Source organism: Leptodactylus fuscus, chromosome 9 (genome assembly GCF_031893055.1).
Source record: "Leptodactylus fuscus isolate aLepFus1 chromosome 9, aLepFus1.hap2, whole genome shotgun sequence".
In the NCBI taxonomy this organism is placed as follows: domain Eukaryota; kingdom Metazoa; phylum Chordata; class Amphibia; order Anura; family Leptodactylidae; genus Leptodactylus; species Leptodactylus fuscus.
The window spans coordinates 27,425,936-27,448,620 of NC_134273.1; the positions used below are offsets into that span (position 1 = coordinate 27,425,936).

General features: G+C 41.3%; 1 protein-coding gene across 2 annotated transcripts in view; it reads right to left on the reverse strand.

The window, feature by feature from the left end:
* AXDND1 (axonemal dynein light chain domain containing 1) overlaps nt 1-22,464 on the reverse strand; it is a 36,786-nt gene extending 14,322 nt beyond the window's left edge. Inside the window, exons 1-17 of one of the 2 annotated variants that reach the window (XM_075286591.1) lie at nt 22,113-22,464; nt 19,378-19,556; nt 18,689-18,789; nt 17,256-17,346; nt 16,564-16,649; nt 14,131-14,187; nt 13,919-14,027; nt 12,245-12,366; nt 10,730-10,870; nt 9,892-9,996; nt 9,490-9,610; nt 8,498-8,599; nt 8,155-8,321; nt 7,639-7,714; nt 7,081-7,315; nt 1,090-1,288; nt 294-387 (exon numbers count right to left, since the gene is read on the reverse strand). In XM_075286591.1, the coding sequence (XP_075142692.1) occupies nt 294-387; nt 1,090-1,288; nt 7,081-7,315; nt 7,639-7,714; nt 8,155-8,321; nt 8,498-8,599; nt 9,490-9,610; nt 9,892-9,996; nt 10,730-10,870; nt 12,245-12,366; nt 13,919-14,027; nt 14,131-14,187; nt 16,564-16,649; nt 17,256-17,346; nt 18,689-18,789; nt 19,378-19,556; nt 22,113-22,215 (2,088 nt within the window). In that variant the 5' untranslated portion in view covers nt 22,216-22,464. Of the gene's footprint in view, nt 1-293; nt 388-1,089; nt 1,289-7,080; nt 7,316-7,638; nt 7,715-8,154; nt 8,322-8,497; nt 8,600-9,489; nt 9,611-9,891; nt 9,997-10,729; nt 10,871-12,244; nt 12,367-13,918; nt 14,028-14,130; nt 14,188-16,563; nt 16,650-17,255; nt 17,347-18,688; nt 18,790-19,377; nt 19,557-22,112 lie in introns of those variants that run through there. The other variant, XM_075286592.1, reaches the window with a different exon arrangement.
* Nucleotides 22,465-22,685: the final 221 nt, after the last annotated feature.

Consider the following 22,685-nt stretch of genomic DNA (forward strand, 5'->3'; position numbering starts at 1 on the left):
GTGTCCATGATGAAACTGGACATTTAAGTTTATGTCTATGGGGGGCAAGAATAAAGATATTTTCTTATTAATCTTACTAACTTTCTTACTAACACAGCATCCCCTATATACAAGATAGGAGATAAGTGTCTGATCACTGGAAAACCAAGTCACCAAGGAACCACCAGCTATCATGAGAAAGGAGTTTCCCGAGCGACCCATATCTATAGAACATAGTGATGAGTAAGCATGGCCACTGTAGCGTTCACTTCCGGCTCTGAGTTGTGTTCATTTAGGCACAGAGGCTTACAAACCTCCTGGGTGAGCTGCAGATCGTCTCTCTCAGTTCCATTGGTACTGGTGAGGACCCAGTGCTGCAACATCTTCAAGACCTCTTCCAGTTCCACTCTAATAAGACAATTTATTGTAGTAAAGGAAGGGAAATAATAATTAAGGTCATATACAGATATTATATGATGTATAGACATGCTATATGTTTATATTTCAGTATCCAGATTAATGGGAAACCTGTATCTGAATATAGTTGCAGTCTACCGGGATACGATGAGGATGAGAGGTGTTCCTTAATCTGATTGCTTTTCACTTTTACTTCATGTGACATATTTCCTGTACTGCGGACATCCACACTCATTAATCTACAGGTGTCAATGGAATGAACACCATACTCTAAGTGTACGTAAACATTCAGATAACTTTTCAGGATAATCTACCATGTATGTACATGAGTAATAACACAATTTCAGGCCATTATATGCATCTTCTAGAGGTTTTCCCCTCTGCTGGCTATATCTCTAATTTCCCTGAGCTAGTGAGTGAAGACCAGCTGCTATTATGTCCTCCATAGACAGCACATGGACTAAACAAAAGGAGATTCTGCTTCGTAACCTTTTCTCACTCAGAAGCAGCACCAGTGCATCAAAGAGACAGGGGTCACAAATGTCCGATACCTATTCTCTATTAGTTCAATGTGAACAATATATGGCAAAGAACTGCAATCTAAAATGGTCAATTCCTTATTATCAGTTTCTTTTACATATCTATATGACGGTGTATAATGTAGTATACAGTATGTCTGTCTACTGTGCTTACATCTTCACTATGTCTTCCAATCCTGGATTTCCGATTAGTTCCAATATCTTTTCTGCATGGGCTATCCACTCAGGAAGCAGATGATAGAAGTTTGACCAATCAGATTCCTTAATTTCATTTGGCGTGTGCTTCAGTGGATACATTGGCAATGACCAGCTCTCTAGGCTGCTTGAAAAAGACATGAGGCCTTTGGCAACTCCTGTGTGTAAAACAGATGCCAGATTAAAGGAGTATTCAGTAAGAAATATTTATAACCTAAATAAACGTGTCCTCCCTTGCTATAGCCCATTTTCGGTTGAGGGCTCCAATTTCTTGCAGAGGGTGATATCCGTAGTGAAAATCTGCAGTATAAATTGACATGCTATGCATTTAAAATATTGTATTTGTACAATATAAGGATATATAAGGATATTAAAGGGATTCTAACATTAAAGTCAAATTTTTTTGTCCCTAACACGTAGGAATAGCCTTAAGAAAGGCTATTCTTCTCCTACTTTTAGATGTCTTCTCTGCGCCCCCCTTTCGTGGAAATCCCGGTTTTTGCCGGTATGCAAATGAGTTCTCTTGCAGCACTTCTTTGCGTCTTCTTCCGGGGGTTAGCTTCAAACTTCTAGGCCCTGGGCCTAGGGCAAAGCCAACTGCATATGCTCACCGGCCTCAAGAAAACGCCGGCTTCCACAGTATTGTAAGCGGCCATTTTCTTGTGGCTGGCAGGCATGTGCAGTCGGCTGCCCAAGGCCTAGAAGTTTGAAGCCACCGCCGGAAGTAGGTGCGAAGAAGACCCGTTCCTGAAGAAGATGGAGGCGGCGCTGGAGAGTTCTCTTGCATCATTGGGGACACCACCAGTGCTGCTTGAATGCTGAGGGCCGCCACAAGTGCCGCGAGAGAACTCATTTGCATAACAGCAAAAAACGGGAATTCAATGGAACAGCGGGGCGAAGACGACATCTAAAGGTAGGAGACGAATAGCCTTTTTTAAGGCTATTCCTACGTGTTAGGGACAAAAAAATTCGATTTTAATGGTAGAATCCCTTTAACCGGTTAAGGACCAGGCCCAGAAGTACATTAAGGACCGGGCCTCTTTTTTCAAAACTGACATGTGTCACTTTAAATGGCAATAACTTTGAGACGCTTTAACTTACACAAGTGATTTTGAAATTGTTTTTTCGTAACACATCATACTTCATGTTAGTGGTAAACACTAATCAATATTTTTGTATTTATTTATAAAAAAACTAGCAAATTTGATGGAAATTTGGAAAAAATTGCAATTTTCAAAATGTGAAATTCTCTGCTTTTCAGGCAGATAGTCATACCATCCAAATACATGAATAAATATTATCTCCCATATCTCTGCTTTATATCGGCATCATCTTTTGATCGTCTTTTAATTCATTTTGGATGTTACAAGGCTTACAAGTGTAACAGCAATTTTCCAGATTTACAAGAAAATTCCTCAAACTAATTTTTTAGGGAACACTTCAGTTCTGAAAGGAATTATAAAGGCCTATATAATAGAAACCCCCATAAATCACCCCATTTTCAAAACTACACCCCTCAAATTATTCAAAACAGCATTTGGGATGTTTGTTAACCCTTTAAGCATTTCATAAGAATAAAAATAATATGGAGGTCAAATTTAGACATTTCATTTTTTTTCACTAATACATTCATTTAGACCTAAAATTAACACATTCACAAAGGGTTAAAGGAGAAAATGCATCTCACATTTTGTTATGCAATTTCTCCCGTGCACAGAAATACCCCACATGTGGGTGTAAACTGATTTTTGGGCACACGGCAGTGCACGAAAGGGAAGGAGTGACACTGGGTGTTTGAACAGCATATTTTGCTGGAATAATTTTCAGGCACCATGTCACATTTGCAGAGCCCTTAGCGTACCAAAACAATGGAAACCCCCCAAAAGTGACCCCATTTTAGAATCTACACCCCTCACGGAATTCATCAAGGGGTATAGTGAGCATTTAGACCGTACAGTTGTTTCACAGATTTTACTAACATTGGAATGTGTAAAAGAAAAATTACTAAAATGTCACTTTATCCCCAAAGTTTTCATTTTCACAAGGGGTTAAAGGAGTAAAAGCCCCCCAAAGTTTGTTAAACAATTTATCCTGAACACGGCAATACCCCATATGTGGCCATATTCTGCTGTATGGGAACATGGCGGGGCTCAGAATGGAAGGAGCGCTATTTTGCTTTTGGATGGCAGATTTTGCTGGAATAATTTTTAGGTGCCATGTCGCATTTGCAGAGTCCCTAGAGAACCAATACAGTGGAAACCCCCTAAAAGTGACCCCATTTTGGAAACTACACCCCCCACAGAACATATCAAAGGGTAGAGTGAGCATTTTGACCCTACAGCTGTTTCACAGATTTTATTAACATTGGGACATGAAAATGAAAATTTACTTTTTTTCCAACAAACTGTCAATTTAGCCCCAAATTTTTCATTTTCACAAGAGGATAAAGGAAAAAAAGCTCCCTAAAGTTCGTTACACAATTTCTCCTGAACACAGAAATGCCCCATATGTGGTAATAATCTGCTGTATGGGAACATGGCGGGGCTCAGAATGGAAAGAGCGCTATTTGGCTTTTGAAGGGCAGATTTTGCTGGAATATTTTTCAGGTGCCATGTCGCATTTGCAGAGCCCCTAAAATATCAATATAGTGGAAAGTGACCCCATTTTGGAAACTACACCCCTCATAGAATTTATCTAGGGGTTTGGTGAGCATTTTGGCCTCACAGCTGATTCACAGATTTTATTAACAATGGGACGTAAAAATGAAAAATTACTTTTTTTTCCAATTAATCGTCCATTTAGCGCCATATTTTTAATTTTGCAAGTAGCTGAAGAATTAAAAGCCCCCCAGAGTTTGTTACACAATTTCTTCTTAACACGGCAATACCCCATATGTGGCCATAATCTGCTGTATGGGTATACGGTGGGGCTCAGAATGGAAAGAGCGTTATTTGGCTTTTAGAAAGCAGATGTGGCTGGAATAGTTCTCAGGTGCCATGTCGCATTAGCTGAGCCCCTAAAGTATCAATACAATGGAAACCCCCCATTGTGACCCCATTTTAGAAACTACACAGGTGACAGTAAACTGGAATTCACCAAGAAGTGACCCCATTTTGTAGGGACAATTTTAGGGCCTCTGCAAATGTGATGTGGTGTCCAAAAACAAAGAATATAAATCTGCACTCCAAAAGCACATATCGCTCCTTCACATCTGCGCCCTGCTGGGTACCCAAATAGCGGTGTATGCCCACATGTATGACACTGGTGTACCCCGGATAACGGACTTAATGCCATATGTGGGTATAAATGGCTGTTTGCGCACAACCGGGCACAGAAGGGAAGGAGCGCTATTTTGGTTTTTGGAGCACAGTTTGGTTTTAGGACACCATGCCACTTTTGCAAAGCCCCTGAATTGCCAATAAAGTGGAATCCGCAGACATGTCACCCCATTTTGGACACTAGCTCACTCATGGGATTTATCAAGTGGTGTAGCGAGCATTTTTAACCCCTGAGTGTTGCATTTATTTAGTTTCCAGAAATGAAATCACAGCTGATAATGAGAAGTTAAAAATGAAAAATTTCCAGAGATTCGCCATTTTAGTGCCCGATATGTTGTGCCCAACTTATGTCAGCAGAGACACTCCAAAAACTGGTAAGCGGGTATCCTGGGCACAACAGCTTTTAGAGCGTTCATCTCTGATACAAGGTGGGCACAACATATTACGCACTGAAATGACGGATTCCTGGAAAAATTGTCATTTTCACCTTTCACAATCATCTGCGTATTCATTTATGGATAATAAGTTATAGCAACACTTGGGGGTTAAAAATGCTCTCTGTACCCCTGGAGAAATCCTTCAGGGGTGTAGTTTCCAAAATAAGGTCACATATCAGGGGATTCCACTTTACTGGCGTTTCAGATCTACAAAAGTGTCATGGCATCCAAAAACCAAACCGTCTGTGCTCCAAAAACCCAATAACCCTTCTTCCCTTTTGCGTCCAGCTGTGTCCTAATATCAGTTTATACCCACATATGACATTACGTCCGATATAACGGGTACACCAGTGTCATACATGTGTCATAAACTGCAGTTTGGGCGCACAGCAGGGCGCAGAAGCGAAGGAGCGCGATGCGGCTTTTGGAGTACAGATTTTGATGTTTGGTATCTGGACGCCATGTCATGTTTGTAGAGCCTGTAAGGTACCAGAAAAGTGGATTCCCCAAAGGAGTGACCCCATTTTGAAAACTGCACCCCTCAAAGAATTTATCAGGGGGTGTAGTGAGTATTAGTATCCGGACGTGACTGCACAGCGGATGGCGAAGAGGGAATATATAAGCTGTGCGGAGAACATTGCAGACACCAAATTCCCTACTATGTCCCAGTAGCTCCTATGATTGGGGGAGTCACTCTGGGGGTCACTTTGGGCGTCACTTCTGGTGTTTCTTCGCTCATAAGCTGTAAATCTGGGGTGTCCCCTGATATTCGCTCGCACAGCTTATATATTCCCTACCTGCCGCAGCCAGTTGTGTTCTAATAATTTGGCGATTTTTGGGGGGTTTTGCCTTGACATTGCTAGATGCTATATTTTCTTTATTTTTCTGGTGACATGGCCATATAAGGGCTTGTTGTTTGCAGGATGAGATGCATTTTGTAATGGCACCATCTTTGGGTGCCTACAACTTACTGATTACATTTTATTAACTCTTTCTTGCTGGATTAAAAAAAAAAAAAAAATCAATCCTGAATAGAGTTTTACATTTTAAATTTTTCGCCATGCAGCGTACAGTATAAGTAACATGTGTCCTTTATTCTGCGGGTCGGTACGGTTACGGCGATACCTCATTTATGTTATTTTTTTATGCGATACTAAGTCTGCAGAACAAAAACACATTTGGGGACATAAATCAGTGATTTTTGCATCGCCATCTTCTGAGAGGCGTAACATTTTTATTTTTCGGTTGACAGTGTTGGTTGAGGGCTTATTTTTTTGCGGGAAAATGTGCGCTTTTTATTGGCACTGTTGTGGGGTGAATATGACTTTTTGATCACTTTTTATAGCATATTTTGTAGGATGAGATGGCAAAAAATCATTATTTCCGGCGAGTTTTTTCCGTTTTTTTTTTCCGACGTTCACCGTGTACATTAAATATTATTTCAGTTTTATTGTACAGGTTGTTACGGACGCGGCGGTACCAAATATGCATTGCTTTTTTTAATTTTTAGTGCTTTTTTTTATATAATTCATTTTGTATAGAAAAAAGGGATTTTTGGACTTTAGAACTTTATTACTTTTTTCATACACTTTATTTTTTTTTAACTTTTTCATGTGTCCCTTTAGGACACTTGAATCAGTTGATGCTTTGATGAAAGCATCAGCTGATTCAGCACAGTAGCAGACAGGACACGAGCAGGACATGAGCCTGCTCGTGTCCTGTAAGCTGCAGAGGAAGCGAGACACATCGCTCACTTCCTCCACCGCCTGGCAGGATCACCAGGTATGTGGGGCTCCGGTAGTCTGGGGTCACTGGCCAGACCCCAGACTACCTTGTACTGACATCGGCACCCCCCGATCTCGCCGCGGGGGGTGCCGATCGGGTTAACCTGTCGGCGGATCCCTTTCGATCGCGCCGCGATGTTTGACGGCGCGATCGAAAGGGTTAACACGTCCAGTCGGACTCAGTTCCGACTGGACGTTATGGAGGAAGGGGTTAGGTGTTAGTAACACCTAACCCCTGTCCCCTCCGCACCCCTCCCCCCGCCAGAAAGGTACCTAAAGGCCGGACGTATTTCGGCAATAGTCCGGTCTTTAGGTACCAGCACATGAGGCCGTAAATTTACGTACGGCGGTCCTCATGTGGTTAAATGAAATTTCATTTTCTTCAAAAACTATGCTGAGATTCCATATAATGTGAAATCACTTACTGTACCTGCATCATCCTGTCACTCACCATTTTCCCCTTCCACTCTTCTTCGGTATTGGTCACTGAGTTCCTCGATGGTGTTATTCAGGTCCTCCATGGCCTTCTGCTCTGGGGCTGGGCTTCCATCCAAGCCTTCATGTCTTTTAAGCAATTTTTCTCCCAACTGAGACCATTCGTTTTGAATATCAGAGGCAAATTTTAGAGACTCCTTACTGCTTAGGACGTGATTCCCTTCAAACCGTTGTTGTTCTTCAGCCAGCATCTGCATACAATAAAACCAGAATTTTTTTTAAAAGAAATACCTTCACTTCTCTACTTAAAGTTTGTTTTGGCTCTTATTAGTTCTGATGAGAGGCCCATAAACATAAACACCACTAAGCATTCCCAGGGCCTCAGTTTCCAGTAGATTCCCAGCCAATCACAGGCCTCAGCCAGTCACCAGTTAAGAGATGATCACTATGGCCTGTGATTGGCCCAGGGATCTGTAAACTGCAGACCCGGACTACTGCCGCTGTAGGCCCCTCAGTAGAAATACTAAATAATGTGGAAAAACACAAAATGTATATAACAGTCAAACCTGCGTACATTTTCCCAGTTCTTCACATCTTGTAGTACTGTTATTGCCACATCTTCTTGTGGTGCACTATAGTTCCAATCCATACTAGTACAAATGAAAGGAAAAATAAAAAAATTAAAAATGCATTCCAGAAAGAAATAGTTAAACGTTTCATTGCTACCATTCTAGGGATATGTACAGCTTTTTGATAACTTTTTATTCTTTTTTTTTGCAGGCCTAGTGACCAAAAATACATTTGTGGATCCCCAAGCAGACATCCAGAACAGAAACCCGAACACATATGTGAACCAGGCCTTAGGCAAGACAATCTATGAATACACCAGATTCATTACACAGATTCAGACACTGTGATAAATCTGATGCAGTTTAAGACTGTCTAGTGTAAGTTTGCATTGTCTAACTTTTAGACACTCTTAGTAAATCTGCCCCAGTATATTTGAGCATGAAGTATCAGATGTAAAAGAGCCTTTATAAAAAGATAATGGTACTTGTGTTTTCAGAAAGTGTAAGGAACTTTGTCATACAAAACTTTCTCCTGAAAATGTAGCTGCCACTTTTTCAAGTCACTGCAGATAATCTGCAGCTTCTCTTTGCTGGACTCTTCACTGCGGTGTAACTCTAGCTGAAAGCGGGTCATGTGATCTCTCCATCGCTCTGTGATCTGCTGGATTGCAGAAAGATCTTTTGTGTCCTATAGAGGGATCATAAACAGATATGATACACTGTATTGAACAGCAGAGAAGAAATATTTTACAATTAATTTCTTACAGAACAGAATACTCTAATACATCAGTAATAGCTAATAGATAAAAAATCAATATATACTCTTAGCCGTACTGGGGTTGATTGTTTTATACAGTAACTTACATTTGACGCAAGGAGTACAATGAAATGTTGGACAATCTTTGTCCAGGTCTTCTCACTCACGTACAACCTACGAGCCAGTTGTAGTTGGTTCTCTTCTATAACCTAATAAAAAGGTTATGTTTTATTACAGAATTAAAGGATTTTTACAGGAGTTTTATAGTGATGATCTATACTTAGGAACCCTCACCGGTCAGAAAATTGGAGAGGCCACGGCAACACTGGAAACAAAACGGATAAGTACTTTTTTGATATGGTCCAAAATGATGCAGTACTGCAGCTTTCTCTATTCCACTTTACATAGGACATTACTTTAATGGATGAGAGCTGCAGTACCATTCTAGGCCACTGCGCAGGGTATGGAGCTGTGCTGTTTCCACTGCTGCCGTGGTCTATTCGTCAGATATTCTATGACCTATGCTACGAATATAAAAGCCCCCCAAAACTGAGCACACTAACCCTGTTACAGTGACACACATAGCTTGATGGCATTGTGAGACACCATATTTTTAAAATTAAAATAGCAGTCCCACAATAATGTTTATTCTCTGGTCTGTTAGAAAGGTACATGATGTAAATTGCAGGGCAGGCAGTGTTCTTAGCGGTGCTGTATTTGTGAGTCCTCACCTGTGTCATGTGACCAGCAGAAATCAGACTCTCCAACTGACAGTGTCTTATATGTGGACAGGAGGTCGATTTCCCTATTTATTCTTATGAGACTGTACACACATAATACACTTAAAGGCAGTTAGAGAGCCTTATTGCTGATCACATGACACAGCTGAGGACGAGAATAGAGTGGAGAGTGGATTTTACAGCACCGGTAAACACATTATCTGTCCTGTCATTTGTGTACCTTTCTAACAGGCCAGAGAATTACCTTTTTGTGGTGACTGCAATATGCTTTAGCGAAAACATTTCACACAGAGGTACGGTGTGCACCCATAAACATCTATGCCAGTATACAGTAGGTGCCAGGTGTTGGTGGAAATTACCTTTTTTGCCAGTCTGTAAGTGGCAGAACTCCAAAGATCTCTTTCTTCAGTGAGGTGATCTAATTGTTTCTCCAGGCGACTTCTTTGTAGTTCGTACAACTCACGATACTCTTCTAATAGACTGAAAACATGTAAACATGTATTAATAACCCTGCAGACATATTTATATAGCGAGCGCATGAAGGCCTAGATAGGATCTACTCCATCAAATACAGTAATAAAATAATCCAGCACTCAAGCATCTTTGCATTTGTGTTGTATTTATTCCATTTTCCGCCATTCATAGATTACTAGTTGATGCTTCAGTCCGGTTACATTGGCAGTACGATTGCAATGCGTGTCTATCTTTGCAGTCTGTATATTTAGCTGATATATATAATGATGGTTGGAACTGTAGCTTACTTGGCATTCTTCTTTGCATTGTTCAAGGCCTTAGCCAGTTCAGCCTGTGCTTGTTTTGCATCTTTGCTCACACGCAAGTCATGTTCCCGTACTTGATATAACTCACTGAAAAGACAAACATTGCATTGTATAGAATGAGTTACAAGTCAGTCTCCACAATCCACACGAATAAAATTACTGCAGACATGCTATAGGACAATCCAGATCATCTGGGACGTACAGCTCACTGTTCTGGGACTAAAGGATTGTATAGAACAAAAAGAATCTCTCTTAAAGATGAACGTCTATTCACAGGATAGCTCTATGGGGCTGGTGGATAAAGCAAAGCTATGTGCTTGGCCATACACGCTTAGAATGAAGCAGCACTAAGCATGGTAACCACTGCTGTGGTTGTGCATGGAGAAAGAACAGGGATTGGGATCCTAATACAAGTGATTATGAGAGTCCCAGTGGAAAGGCCTCCCGGGATCAGACATTTAAAGGGGCCCTCAACTAGTGTTAGGTTTCTGAAAAGTCAAGTTATAAGCTTTTAAACCACACCTTGTGAGACAGGCAAGCAATTAGGTAAAGAATCAGGCTGACATCTCATAGTGAGGAACATGTCATACTGCTGAGGGTGTGATCTAGTGCAATGACTGCATGACTAGATGAAGCTGCCCATCCCCCATGACCAGTTAAGTTACCACTGTTTTTTAAAAAAAAATTAGTACAAGAACAGGAAGTGTCCTGAAAACACAAGCCGAGAAGGCAACCAGTGATTTTAGCCACTGATAAGCTTTAATACACCATCTCCTTTAAGATACTCCAAATCTCCTTCTCAGTACGTAAAGGTACTTACTACGTCAATTCTCCAATAGAATTCTTGAAATAAATAATCTCTTCTGTAAGACTTTGATCTAGTGCCCGCTGTGCCAGCATATCATTGTAGAGACTGAGTACTTGCCGTGGGATCTTATTCAGTAACATTACATATCGTTGTCTGCAAATTGAACAGATAATATTTGGATTCACACACTTTTACTCCTCACTAAGACCTGTAGCCAGCATGATTGACAATTGCATTTTGATGTAACTTGATATAAGCTACATAGATATATGTGTATAGAGTGCTGCGGGCCAACGTAAGACTCCACTATTCCAACCTTGAAAAGGAAACCGCTACAATATCACACTGCTAGGTTAACAGTCTCTATGTGAGTGTAATTTTGGTGTGATTTATTTTTTTCGACCAATTTTTCCTGACTTCCCACCTGGCCTGATTGTCCGTGTATGGACCTCACAACCGACCTTCTCATCCAACCTCCTGATATCCATCTTGGATGTTCACATGTCTATTGCTGACCTGTTCTGACCACTACTATTATGGACTATGCAGAGAAATGTGACCTGAGTATTTGGTGCAGTCCTTACCTCCTTGCGGGAGTTAAAGGGGTTATGTAGCTTCCAAAAATTATCTGCAAATACATCCACATATTCCCTTCTACAGCCTTTGTATGGCTTTATTTTACTTGTTTCTCCTTGTATCACTGTTATTGACATGCAGTGAATCTGTGAACAGACTACATTTCCCATGATTCCTCTCCCTGCTCATCCTCTCAGTGTTTGCTGCTCATAGGGGAGAGGGGGGGTGATCTTCTAAACGAAACATCACAGCATCATGTGACCTCAAATTTGGGAGTGATTTATTACTTGTGATTTAATTAGAGGATAGAGCAGCATGGGAAATGTAGTTTGTTCACAGATTCACTTCATGTAAATAACCGTAATACAAGGAGTGCCAAGTAAAATAAAGCCAAGAAAGGCTGCACAAGGTAACCGAGTATTTAGCACTGCTGTGGATGTATTTGCAGATATTTTTTTGGAAGCTGAATAACTAGAGATGAGCGAACACTGTTCGGATCAGCCGATCCGAACAGTACGCACCCATAGAAATGGATGGAAGCACCTGTGACGCCGGCTGGCTCCCGGCAAAGTCAGCGTCACAGGTGCTTCCATTCATTTCTATGGATGCGTGCTGTTCGGATCGGCTGATCCGAACAGTGTTCGCTCATCTCTATGAATAGCCCCTTTAACAGTGACGTACTCTAAATTTTCCAGTGCCAAAACCCTTTCACCAACTCAGTTTTGCTCCTAAATGTTCTGCGTCCCTGTCTGAAAAATCTGACGTCCACATTACTGTTGTCCGTCTAGCAGGAACCAATATTAAAGTTCATGTCAAGCTGCATTTTTTATGCCGTTATGACAGAAGTCCAGCATAATTACAAAGTATTTATCTCCTAGCATATCTCTCACTGAAATCACCACATTGAGATAATACATTTGTGGATGATACATAGTTCATAGTAGTTCTGACCTGAGCTTAGCCAGTAGTTCTCCTCTCTCCACACACTCTACGCTGACCTGTCGGATCAACTCGTGAAACACAGTGTTGTAGATATTTTGTTCTGTCTTCAGCAGTTCCAGCAGATTATGAATCTAAGTCACAGGAGTGAAATTAATTGTTAGAACCATTACAGTAATATATAGACTGTAATACAATAAAGGTAAGTGACACTGATGTGCCATTTAATAAGGTTATAACACTGTATTTAATATACTAATCAGACATAGCAACGTCTAACTTGAATCTGATCTTTTGGTAACGCGCAACAAAAGCCAAAATAAATAGTCAAGATAAAGTTTGCTTCAACTGTTGTCAAGTTAATTTTTGCTATTTTTGCTTCAAGTATTATAAAAAGACTAAAAAGTGCTTATTGTGGGTCTTCATTTAAAGTTTATTCTGTGTTATTTGTGTCACCCTTCCATTAATGAAACTTTAGAGATCTCGACTATTTTATGTTTTAACAAAATAATATATATACAAATTAGCTTTACTTTAAATGAATGAAATTTGTCCCTCTCGTGTCTTCTAACTACCTATTCTGTAAAGACTACCTCCAGTTTATGAAACAAAATTTCATAAATGAATAGTACAGGTGAATATAGGAAACTTTGTAATATATCTTATTAAGAAGATCTGTTTCTTTCACCACATATTAAGTTGTTCTCCTGCACATTATCTTCACTCTCACTGCTTGGTTACTTTAGATTAGTCTCTGCATTTATCTTCTCACATAGAACTCTATTGAAAAGGGAAGGGTAGTATTCTCCTGCTGGCTAATTCATTGATTTATACTCATTCTGTGTACTAGTAGCCTCTTATCTCCAACAGTGTTAAAAGAGTATAGCAACAACTATTATTATATTGTCTTTTTTTATCCCCCTCCCCTCTTGATAGACTAATATGGAGAAAGTAACTAAGCCTGATAAACAGAGAAGGAAAAATATATTTCAATTTCTTATACTCATCTGTACTATTCATTAATGCAAAGCAGTTTATACAGTCCGCTTTAAGGCAATGTCAGAAACAAATCAGAAGCAGAAGAAATAGGTGATGCTAAAAAGTCTTCTTTACATAACTTTTTCCTGGAAGGATTGTCTGTAAGACACCCTACGCCATTGCAGGGGTAACAGTCATCCTCCCTAAATATATAAAAACTGCAACGGCGCTCAGCTCCAGACTTGGCCTCCCTCTCAGACACATATGGTAGAATAAATGATGGGGCCATGTATAGACCAGAGTGCCGCTGTCATTGGAAAATCCTTTTATTCTTCTATATTAAAATCAAAAACCTTGGGATACCTCTTACATATTGGAAAGTGCTATAGCTAGCTCCTGTAACTGTGAATCCGCAGGTTGGATAGCTGACCAGCACTATATCTACCTACACTAGATTTTTTTATTTTAGACAGATTTATATTTTTTTTGCTGAGAAATAGAATCACACCCTTTATTTGTGCAAATAGAGAGAAAACTAGTTTCGGTGAAAAGGGGAGGAGTCAGTTGTCAATCACAGCTAATTTGGATTCTATATGGATTATAAAAAAAAATTATACTTGCTTGGGCAACACTTCCATTTTTTCATTTCACTAGTGCTAATAAATCTCTTCCACAATATATTTTTGTTTTATTTGATTTTACTATTACCTGAGTTGGTCCTTCCAGTTTTAGGTCTTCGTCATCTACACCTGCTTGCTTTAGCATGGCGTCCATCACTTTCATCAGCTGAATAACCTCTGCTCTGCCACTTGGTCTCCTAAAGTCAAGCCATCGCTCAATATATTAGACATCTAATTTCACCAATATTTTGTAAAATTTAAACACAATAATTGTGAAATGACCACAAGGTATTTACTTACATAGATGGAAACAAGCGGAGCTTCTTTTCATCATCTTCTAACAAGGTTGTGTACTTACTAAAGGTAAATGATAAGAAAGAAAGTCAAAGTGGAAGCCAAATGTTTTCAATGGAAGCTTGTAATACATTTGGTTACAGTATTGTGGTTTATAAAAATGTAGGCATTTCCCAAGGGGTCCAGCGATCACATAAAACATGAAGTCAAAGCATTGTGACATCTTACATGTTATTGAACTTCAAGGTGAGAGTCATTATATCTAGAGGTCTATGGAAAACATGATATACGGTATATACAAGAGCACTTTTTTATTACTGTGATCTTTTTATCTTATGTTGTATTGTCTCAACATTGTCCTGAGTATTAAAATTGTGAACATTGTAATGGTAGTATACATAGCCTTACATGGAAATGTGAACCTACGGTATATGTTGGAAGAGGCTGGATCCTTTCTTATCTATATCATATGCTGATAGGCAGTGAGGCACAATATGTACAGCATGTGTTTTATTTATAGAGAAACTGAATATTTTCATTGTTGAGTGCAATACCTGCAACTGTGCTTTATTATGTGTGCATGACATCATCTATCTATCTATCTATCTATCTATCTTTATTTGCACATGCACACACACACTATATATATATATATATATATATATATATATATATATATATATATATATATATATATTACACACAGTGTTGGCCAAAAGTATTGGCACCCCTGCAAGTCTGTCAGATAACACTCATTTTCTTCCAGAAAATGATTGCAATCACAAATTCATTGGTATTATCATCTTCATTTAATTTGTCTTTAATTAAATTGGATATAATTCCACAGCAAACATAAAAAAGGGGGTGGACAAAAGTATTGGCACTGTTTGAAAAGTCATGTGATGCTTCTCTAATTTGTGGAATAAACAGCACCTGTTACTTACCTGAGGCACCTAACAGGTGGTAGCAATAACTAAATCACACTTGCAGCCAGTTGAAATGGATTCAAGTTGACTCAACCTCTGTCCTGTGTCCTTGTGTGTACTACATTGAGCATGGAGAAAAGAAAGAAGACCAAAGAACTGTCTGAGGACTTGAGAAGCAAAATTGTGAGGAAACATGAGCAATCTCAAGGCTACAAGTCCATCTCCAAAGACCTGCATGTTCCTGTGTCTACCGTACGCAGTGTCATCAAGAAGTTTAAAGCCCATGGCACTGTGGCTAACCTCCCTAGATGTGGACGGAGAAGAAAAATTGACGAGAGATTTCAACGCAAGATTGTGCGCATGGTGGATAAAGAACCTCGACTAACATCCAAACAAGTTCAAGCTGCCCTGCAGTCCGAGGGTACAACAGTGTCACCCGGTACTATCCGTCAGCGTCTGAATGAAAAGGGACTGTATGGTAGGATACCCAGGAAGACCCCCACTTCTTACCCAGAGACATAAAAAAAGCCAGGCTTTTAAGAAGAATGTTCTCTGGTCAGATGAGACAAAAGTAGAGCTTTTTGGGAAAAGGCATCAACATAGAGTTTACGGGGAAAAAAAAAAAAGCCTCTGGCACTGGACTGCTTGACCGTGTGCATGACATTATGAAGTCTGAAGACGACCAACAAATTTTGCAGCATAATGTAGGGCCCAGTGTGAGAAAGCTGGGCCTCCCTCAGAGGTCATGGGTCTTCCAGCAGGACAATGACTCAAAATGCACTTCAAAAAGCACTAGAAAATGGTTTAAGAGAAAGCCCTGGAGACTTGTAAAGTGGCAGCAATGAGTTCAGACCTGAATCCCATAGGACACCTGTGGGGGAGGAGAGATCTGTTGATGGCAGTTTGGAGAAGGCCCCCTTCACATCTCAGGGATCTGGAGCAGTTTGCTAAAGAAGAATGGTCTAAAATTCCAGCAGAGCCTTGTAAGAAACTCATTGATGGTTAGGTTGCGCTACCAAGTATTAGGCTGAGGGGGCCAATACTTCTGTCCGGCCCATTTTTGGAGTTTTGTGTAAAATGATCAATGATTTGACTTTTTGTCATTCTCTTTTGTGTTTTTTCATTGCAAGTAAAATAAATGAAGATATTAATACCAAAGAGTTTGTGCTTGCAATCATTTTCTGGAAGAACATGAGTATTATCTGACAGAATTGCAGGGGTGCCAATACTGTATTTATCTATCTATCTATCTATCTATCTATCTATCTATCTATCTATCTATCATATTGAGCTTCAGCATACCAGATCCTTTGTTCTCAAGGGAGTTACAATAAGCCACCAGAGCTGTCTGGCCGCATCATATTTTCTCCTGCCCATACAGAATATATGCATTCTCACCTAAACAAGGCTACTGGAAAGTCGAGCTCATTTGTCATTCCAATTAATTTAGCAATTTATCCATCCCCATTATACAGCACAATAACAAAAGTCCCCCTTTTATTACTTCACTTACTCTTCATAATACTCTAGGCCCAAAACACCTTTATTCTTCACGATGTAGAACTTGTTGGGAATAAGACTTTCCTCAATGCTTGTCTCCTAGAATAATAGTGTTCTTAATTATTATATTGAAAAAAAACACATTATATTGTAAATATCTGCATATGATCTCAATAAATATCAATAGTCGTTACATATAAGCTGCTCATAGTCTAATATATGTATTACAAAGTGTCATATTATATTAGGAAGGAATTATAGCACTAGAGGTACATGGTGGTTTAGTTACAGGGGTTGTCCAGTGTCAGACCAATACTGAGAGACAAATGTTATCGTTTGTATAATGAAAAGTTGTACAACTTCCCAATATACTTTCTGTACCAATTCCTCACAGTTTTCTAGATCTCTGCTTGCTGGCATTCATTCTGTTTTCTCCCAGTGGATAAAAAAAAAAATCAGTCCCTGGTCATGTGACGTACAGTCTATGGTGATGTCCAAGAATTCAAGAGACTGCACACGGACCCATAGTTGGGCACAGTTTCTGTAATCCTCGGACAAACCAAATTTACCAGGACTGTCTCACAAAATGTCAAACAATCCTGATAAATTCAGAACTGTTGGCAAATTCAGGAGTAATGATGTGCTCAATAAACTGACGGTACTAATAAAATCCAACATTGTTATCAAGTGCGATCAAAGACGTACCATTGTTCTTGGCGACTTATCACCTCGGCTTGTTGACTGTGCAACTGGTGAGTTCTTTTTCTCTACAGCATCACAGAGGAATGAAATATCCCTGAAATATCAACATACAAGGTTTCTACACTCACCGGCCACTTTATTAGGTTCACCATGCTAGTAACGGGTTGGACCCCCTTTTGCCTTCAGAACTGCCTCAATTCTTCGTGGCATAGATTCAACAAGGTGCTGGAAGCATTCCTCAGAGATTTTGGTCCATATTGACACGATGGCATCACACAGTTGCCGCAGATTTGTCGGCTGCACATCCATGATGCGAATCTCCCGTTCCACCACATCCCAAAGATGCTCTATTGGATTGAGATCTGGTGACTGTGGAGGCCATTGGAGTACAGTGAACTCATTGTCATGTTCAAGAAACCAGTCTGAGATGATTCCAGCTTTATGACATGGCGCATTATCCTGCTGAAAGTAGCCATCAGATGTTGGGTACATTGTGGTCATAAAGGGATGGACATGGTCAGCAACAATACTCAGGTAGGCTTTGGCGTTGCAACGATGCTCAATTGGTACCAAGGGGCCCAAAGAGTGCCAAGAAAATATTCCCCACACCATGACACCACCACCACCAGCCTGAACCGTTGATACAAGGCAGGATGGATCCATGCTTTCATGTTGTTGACGCCAAATTCTGACCCTACCATACGAATGTCGCAGCAGAAATCGAGACTCATCAGACCAGGCAACGTTTTTCCAATCTTCAATTGTCCAATTTCGATGAGCTTGTGCAAATTGTAGCCTCAGTTTCCTGTTCTTAGCTGAAAGGAGTGGCACCCGGTGTGGTCTTCTGCTGCTGTAGCCCATCTGCCTCAAAGTTCGACGTACTGTGCGTTCAGAGATGTTCTATTGGCTACCTTGGTTGTAACGGGTGGCTATTTGAGTCACTGTTGCCTTTCTATCAGCTCGAACCAGTCTGGCCATTCTCCTCTGACCTCTGGCATCAACAACGCATTTCCGCCCACAGAACTGCCGCTCACTGGATGTTTTTTCTTTTTCGGACCATTCTCTGTAAACCCTAGAGATGGTTGTGCGTGAAAATCCCAGTAGATCAGCAGTTTCTGAAATACTCAGACCAGCCCTTGTGGCACCAACAACCATGCCACGTTCAAAGGCACTCAAATCACCTTTCTTCCCCATACTGATGCTCGGTTTGAACTGCAGGAGATTGTCTTGACCATGTCTACATGCCTAAATGCACTGAGTTGCCGCCATGTGATTGGCTGATTAGAAATTAAGTGTTAACGAGCAGTTGGACAGGTGTACCTAATAAAGTGGCCGGTGAGTGTATGTGCTAATATACTATCATTTCGGAGATGAGTGAAATGTCCACAAATATCATGCAACATTTCATAAATTTACAGAACAGCAATATAACTTACCTTCCTGCCCCGGTCAAACATACAGGTTGGTCGGTCAGATGCTTAAACCTGTTCCTGCGAAGAGGATGATGCCAAACCTGATCTGTGGCACGGAGGCAAACCTTAAGCAAACAAAAAACACAAATTAATGTTAGCTACAATGTCAGATTATTTGGTAAACCATCCAGATTATTCCTATATACTATAGACACACTGGGGCGGCTGAGATGTTATCTAGGTGCAGAGTCAGGCCAACCAATATCCATCAACCATCTTGTATTATCTTGCTGCTGCCTGACATCTGCTGCTGCATGGGTATACAGAGCTGAGAGGGCCCTAGTTCAAGGCAAGAGCCAGACAGTAGCTACTGACAGGACCCCAGTACAGAAACACCCAGAGGCAAGTGCTAGGCAGCACCCGACTGCCGAAAAATAAATTACGATAGTGACATTTTGGAATTTGCAAATGAATGTTAGGTTATATTTACAGGTAACTATATAGAATACATTTTACTGGAGTGTCCTAGGCACCCCAGAATGAAACTATCTATATCTAATGTGATCCAAGATGCCAGTAATAATACAGTATGTCAAGAGAATGCAGAATCGTAAAGGGCCCCATAAGGCCAGGCTTTTATATGTATGAAGTAAAGTACAGTATGGGTGTGCAGCACTGCCATATATTGGGCATGGAAATAACCCTGTTCACACCTTTATATCCTTAGGAGGTCTAGTTTTCTTTGCTTGACCTAGTTCAGACTTCTCTGTTCCTTGTGCAGTGGAAGTCAGAACTTGAAGAATTTCATCGGGGATAAAGTCGCCATGTTCACATGTAGAAAGGGACGGAGATAGCTCCAGAGCATTACATTTGTCCTGAATGTGCGCTAAATCTACGTAAGAACACAATACAGAGACAGGTTAGAAAATATAGCAATCATTTCCATAAGGCACTAATGTTGTATCGGGCCCTTATTCTTCTAACATATTGGGGGTCACAGAGATAGAACACTCCACCTATAGAATATTATAATATATGATAAATATCCATAGGATAGAAGAGAAACAGATTATCGTATGAGTTGACTACTGAGTTCCCAAATGGCTGAATTTGTCAATCCTGCCGCAGGGTCCACATGTGGTTCAGCTCTATAAAGTTATATCCACGCAGGATGTATTTTGCTGTGGAACTACTTGCACAAGATTTTGGGGTAAATCCACTGTAAAACGCATGGCAAAATCTGTATGTGTTACATCTAGATTCATTGCAGATTTTGCTATGGATTTGCCAGGTATTTTACCTTATGCGTTGTTCCAATACTGAATACTTTTGTGTCAAAAAGACAAAAGTTTTGTAGTTACTATACCTTTTTTTTCTAGCTAAGGGTGCATTCACACTACTGATACGCTGCCTGACTCTGAACGTTAAAACACGTTCAGAATCAGCGCGTATAAAGCAGTCCCCATTCATTTCAATGGGAGCCGGCATACGAGCGCTCCCCATTGAAATGAATGGGCTGCTTTTTTCACTACGAGCACTCCCATTGAAGTGAATGGGAAGCGCTCGCGTGTACGGCTCAGAATGAGCAGAGCTAGCCGTACACGCAGGCACTTCCCATTCACTTCAATAGGAGCGATCGTAGTGAAAAAAGGAGTAGAATTCATCATGAACTGCCAGATCACTGTATTGGGCAGATGGACTCCTGCATTATATTTATCTATGATGTTCGGAGTCCTTGCCTCTCTGTGACATAATGTCCCATAGTGATTACAGTACAGGACAGTATTTCACAGGGATGCAGAGCCTCTTAGTAGCATATATAACTATAATGCTAGGAGTCCGTCTCCCGATATAGCATATACAAGCTGATAAATCCACGCAAGCACCAACCTTATGGGCAAGACTTAGTCAAGTGAAAGGAGCCTAAGATGAGGGCTACATAGCAGCTCTGTGTTACGTTTGAGTCTATGCCCAGACACAGAATCTGGACTGCAGACTGCACCGCTAAGGGAACAGGGGAAGGAGACTTTCCCCGACGCTACGGCGGCTAGTTACGCCCTGCCTGCGGGTGGTGGTCAGCTGTTCCCAAGCTAGCCTTGGCCCCCACAACTCCTGGCTCTCTAACACGAAGACCTAGCCAAAAGATAGGGGAAGAGCTAAAGAGAGCTAGGGACTGGGGATACTAAGGTGGTCACCCCTACAGAAAACAAGGTGCAGCTGCAGACAAAACAAACAGGATGGGATGAGCTGGACAACAGACACGCAGCACAACACAATACGTAACAAGAGAATGAGGAAAGGGATAGTGGAGAGGTGAGGAAAGGGTTAACATAAGACTGGGGCAAAACAAACTGGAACCCAAACCTCACAAATAACCAGATAGTGCCAGGCAAACAGAACTGAAGGACAGGGCAGAGTAGAAGTGTGGAGGGACAAACGAGACTCACACACAAGGCAACACTCACACCACTTCCTAGTCAGCTTTAGTTTCCACAGCCAATCCTCCTCCCTGAGCCACAAATTCTAGTTCAGTGGTCCTCAAACTGCGGCCTGTGGGCCACATGCAGCCCGCCAAGCACTTCTGTCTGGCCCCGCCGACAAGTGTGCATTTATAATGAAGCTCCTGGGGAGCTCGAGCCAGGCCATGGAGCGCACTTCACTTTACGTATTGGAGGGCACCGCTCCCGATGTCTGTGCGACCTGCTCTGCCTCCGGCCCACTGTTTAAAAAGTTTGAGCACCCCTGTTAGTTGGTTTACGACAAAAAAAAAAAAAAAAAACAGCAAGTAGTGAAGCCAGCTCTCCTCCTTATACAGGCCCCAGAATCTTCCCATAGGATAATGGTAACGACCAACACCTGAGGTTCAATCCAAAGAACCTCAAGTATATTCTGGAGGCCGAAACTCAATACCCAAACAGATGGCCCAACGGCAAGGAAACCACCAGAAGACCCCAGAACACTGGATAAAATCCCCACCAGAAACACACACAAATTTATTACAAGTCTTCAGGTCGTGACACTCTGGCCATAAGACCTGTTGCTTGGCCACAGATTGCAGTATATGGCAGCTTTCATCGTCGCTATTGCAAGTGAATGCTGTCGCATTGTAATTCACAAGCTGTCACAAAAATGGTGACGTTTTCGTGATGGTGTAATGCCAAACTGTGAGTCACAATGCAACACATGTACTCACTTTTATTAGATGTCACAAACTTGCAATGTTTCAGCATATCGAGGGTGTCGCAGCCAGAGTAACCCCTGCCGAAACTGACACCTGACTAAAGAGACTTGGAATGAAAGGTTTAGTAACATCTGAAGCCCTTTGCTGTTATGTTATATCCGCAGCGTGCGGTTCTGTATGGCTGTAGAATAGTATGAACATGCGCTTATACACCCAGGTGATAATCCTGATGACACCGGACCAGGCATGGCGGGCGCTGTACATTACCTGCTCCTTGGTCTATGACTGTCACCATATTGCCACCACCGACCGACCTTCTTCCAGGAGGAATGGGCCCCATAGATAGCGGAGGACACTCAGACACCGACATGATGACACAAGGGTGATCTGCAGCCTTCTTCCTGGGATCACAGATCACATTGTGTGTGTGTGACCAGATTCCAGCACACAGGTCTCTGCCATGGACAATCCCTTTAACATTACTGAGACGCCCTGGGAGTCTCCATGACAGCGCCCCGCCCGGTTGTCATAGCCAACACAACAAGCTGCTGCTTAGCCGGCAGGAGTTCACACTGCACGGTAGGAGAAGATCAGAACTAGTCCGGTCCTTCTATCACATCTTCTGGACACAATCTGGAGCGGAAATACCGGAACACAAACCGTAACTACGTAAGGAAAACAAGAGCGCTCAGAAAGTTGATGTAAGAGCACCACCTGCTGGCAGAAAGCGGGTAGAACGACACTTACATCGCTCATAGAGCTCCCCCTGCTGGTAGAAAGCAGATAGTACACAAGTGTTTACATACAGCAGGTGTGTATACATTGTATATAGCTGCTGCT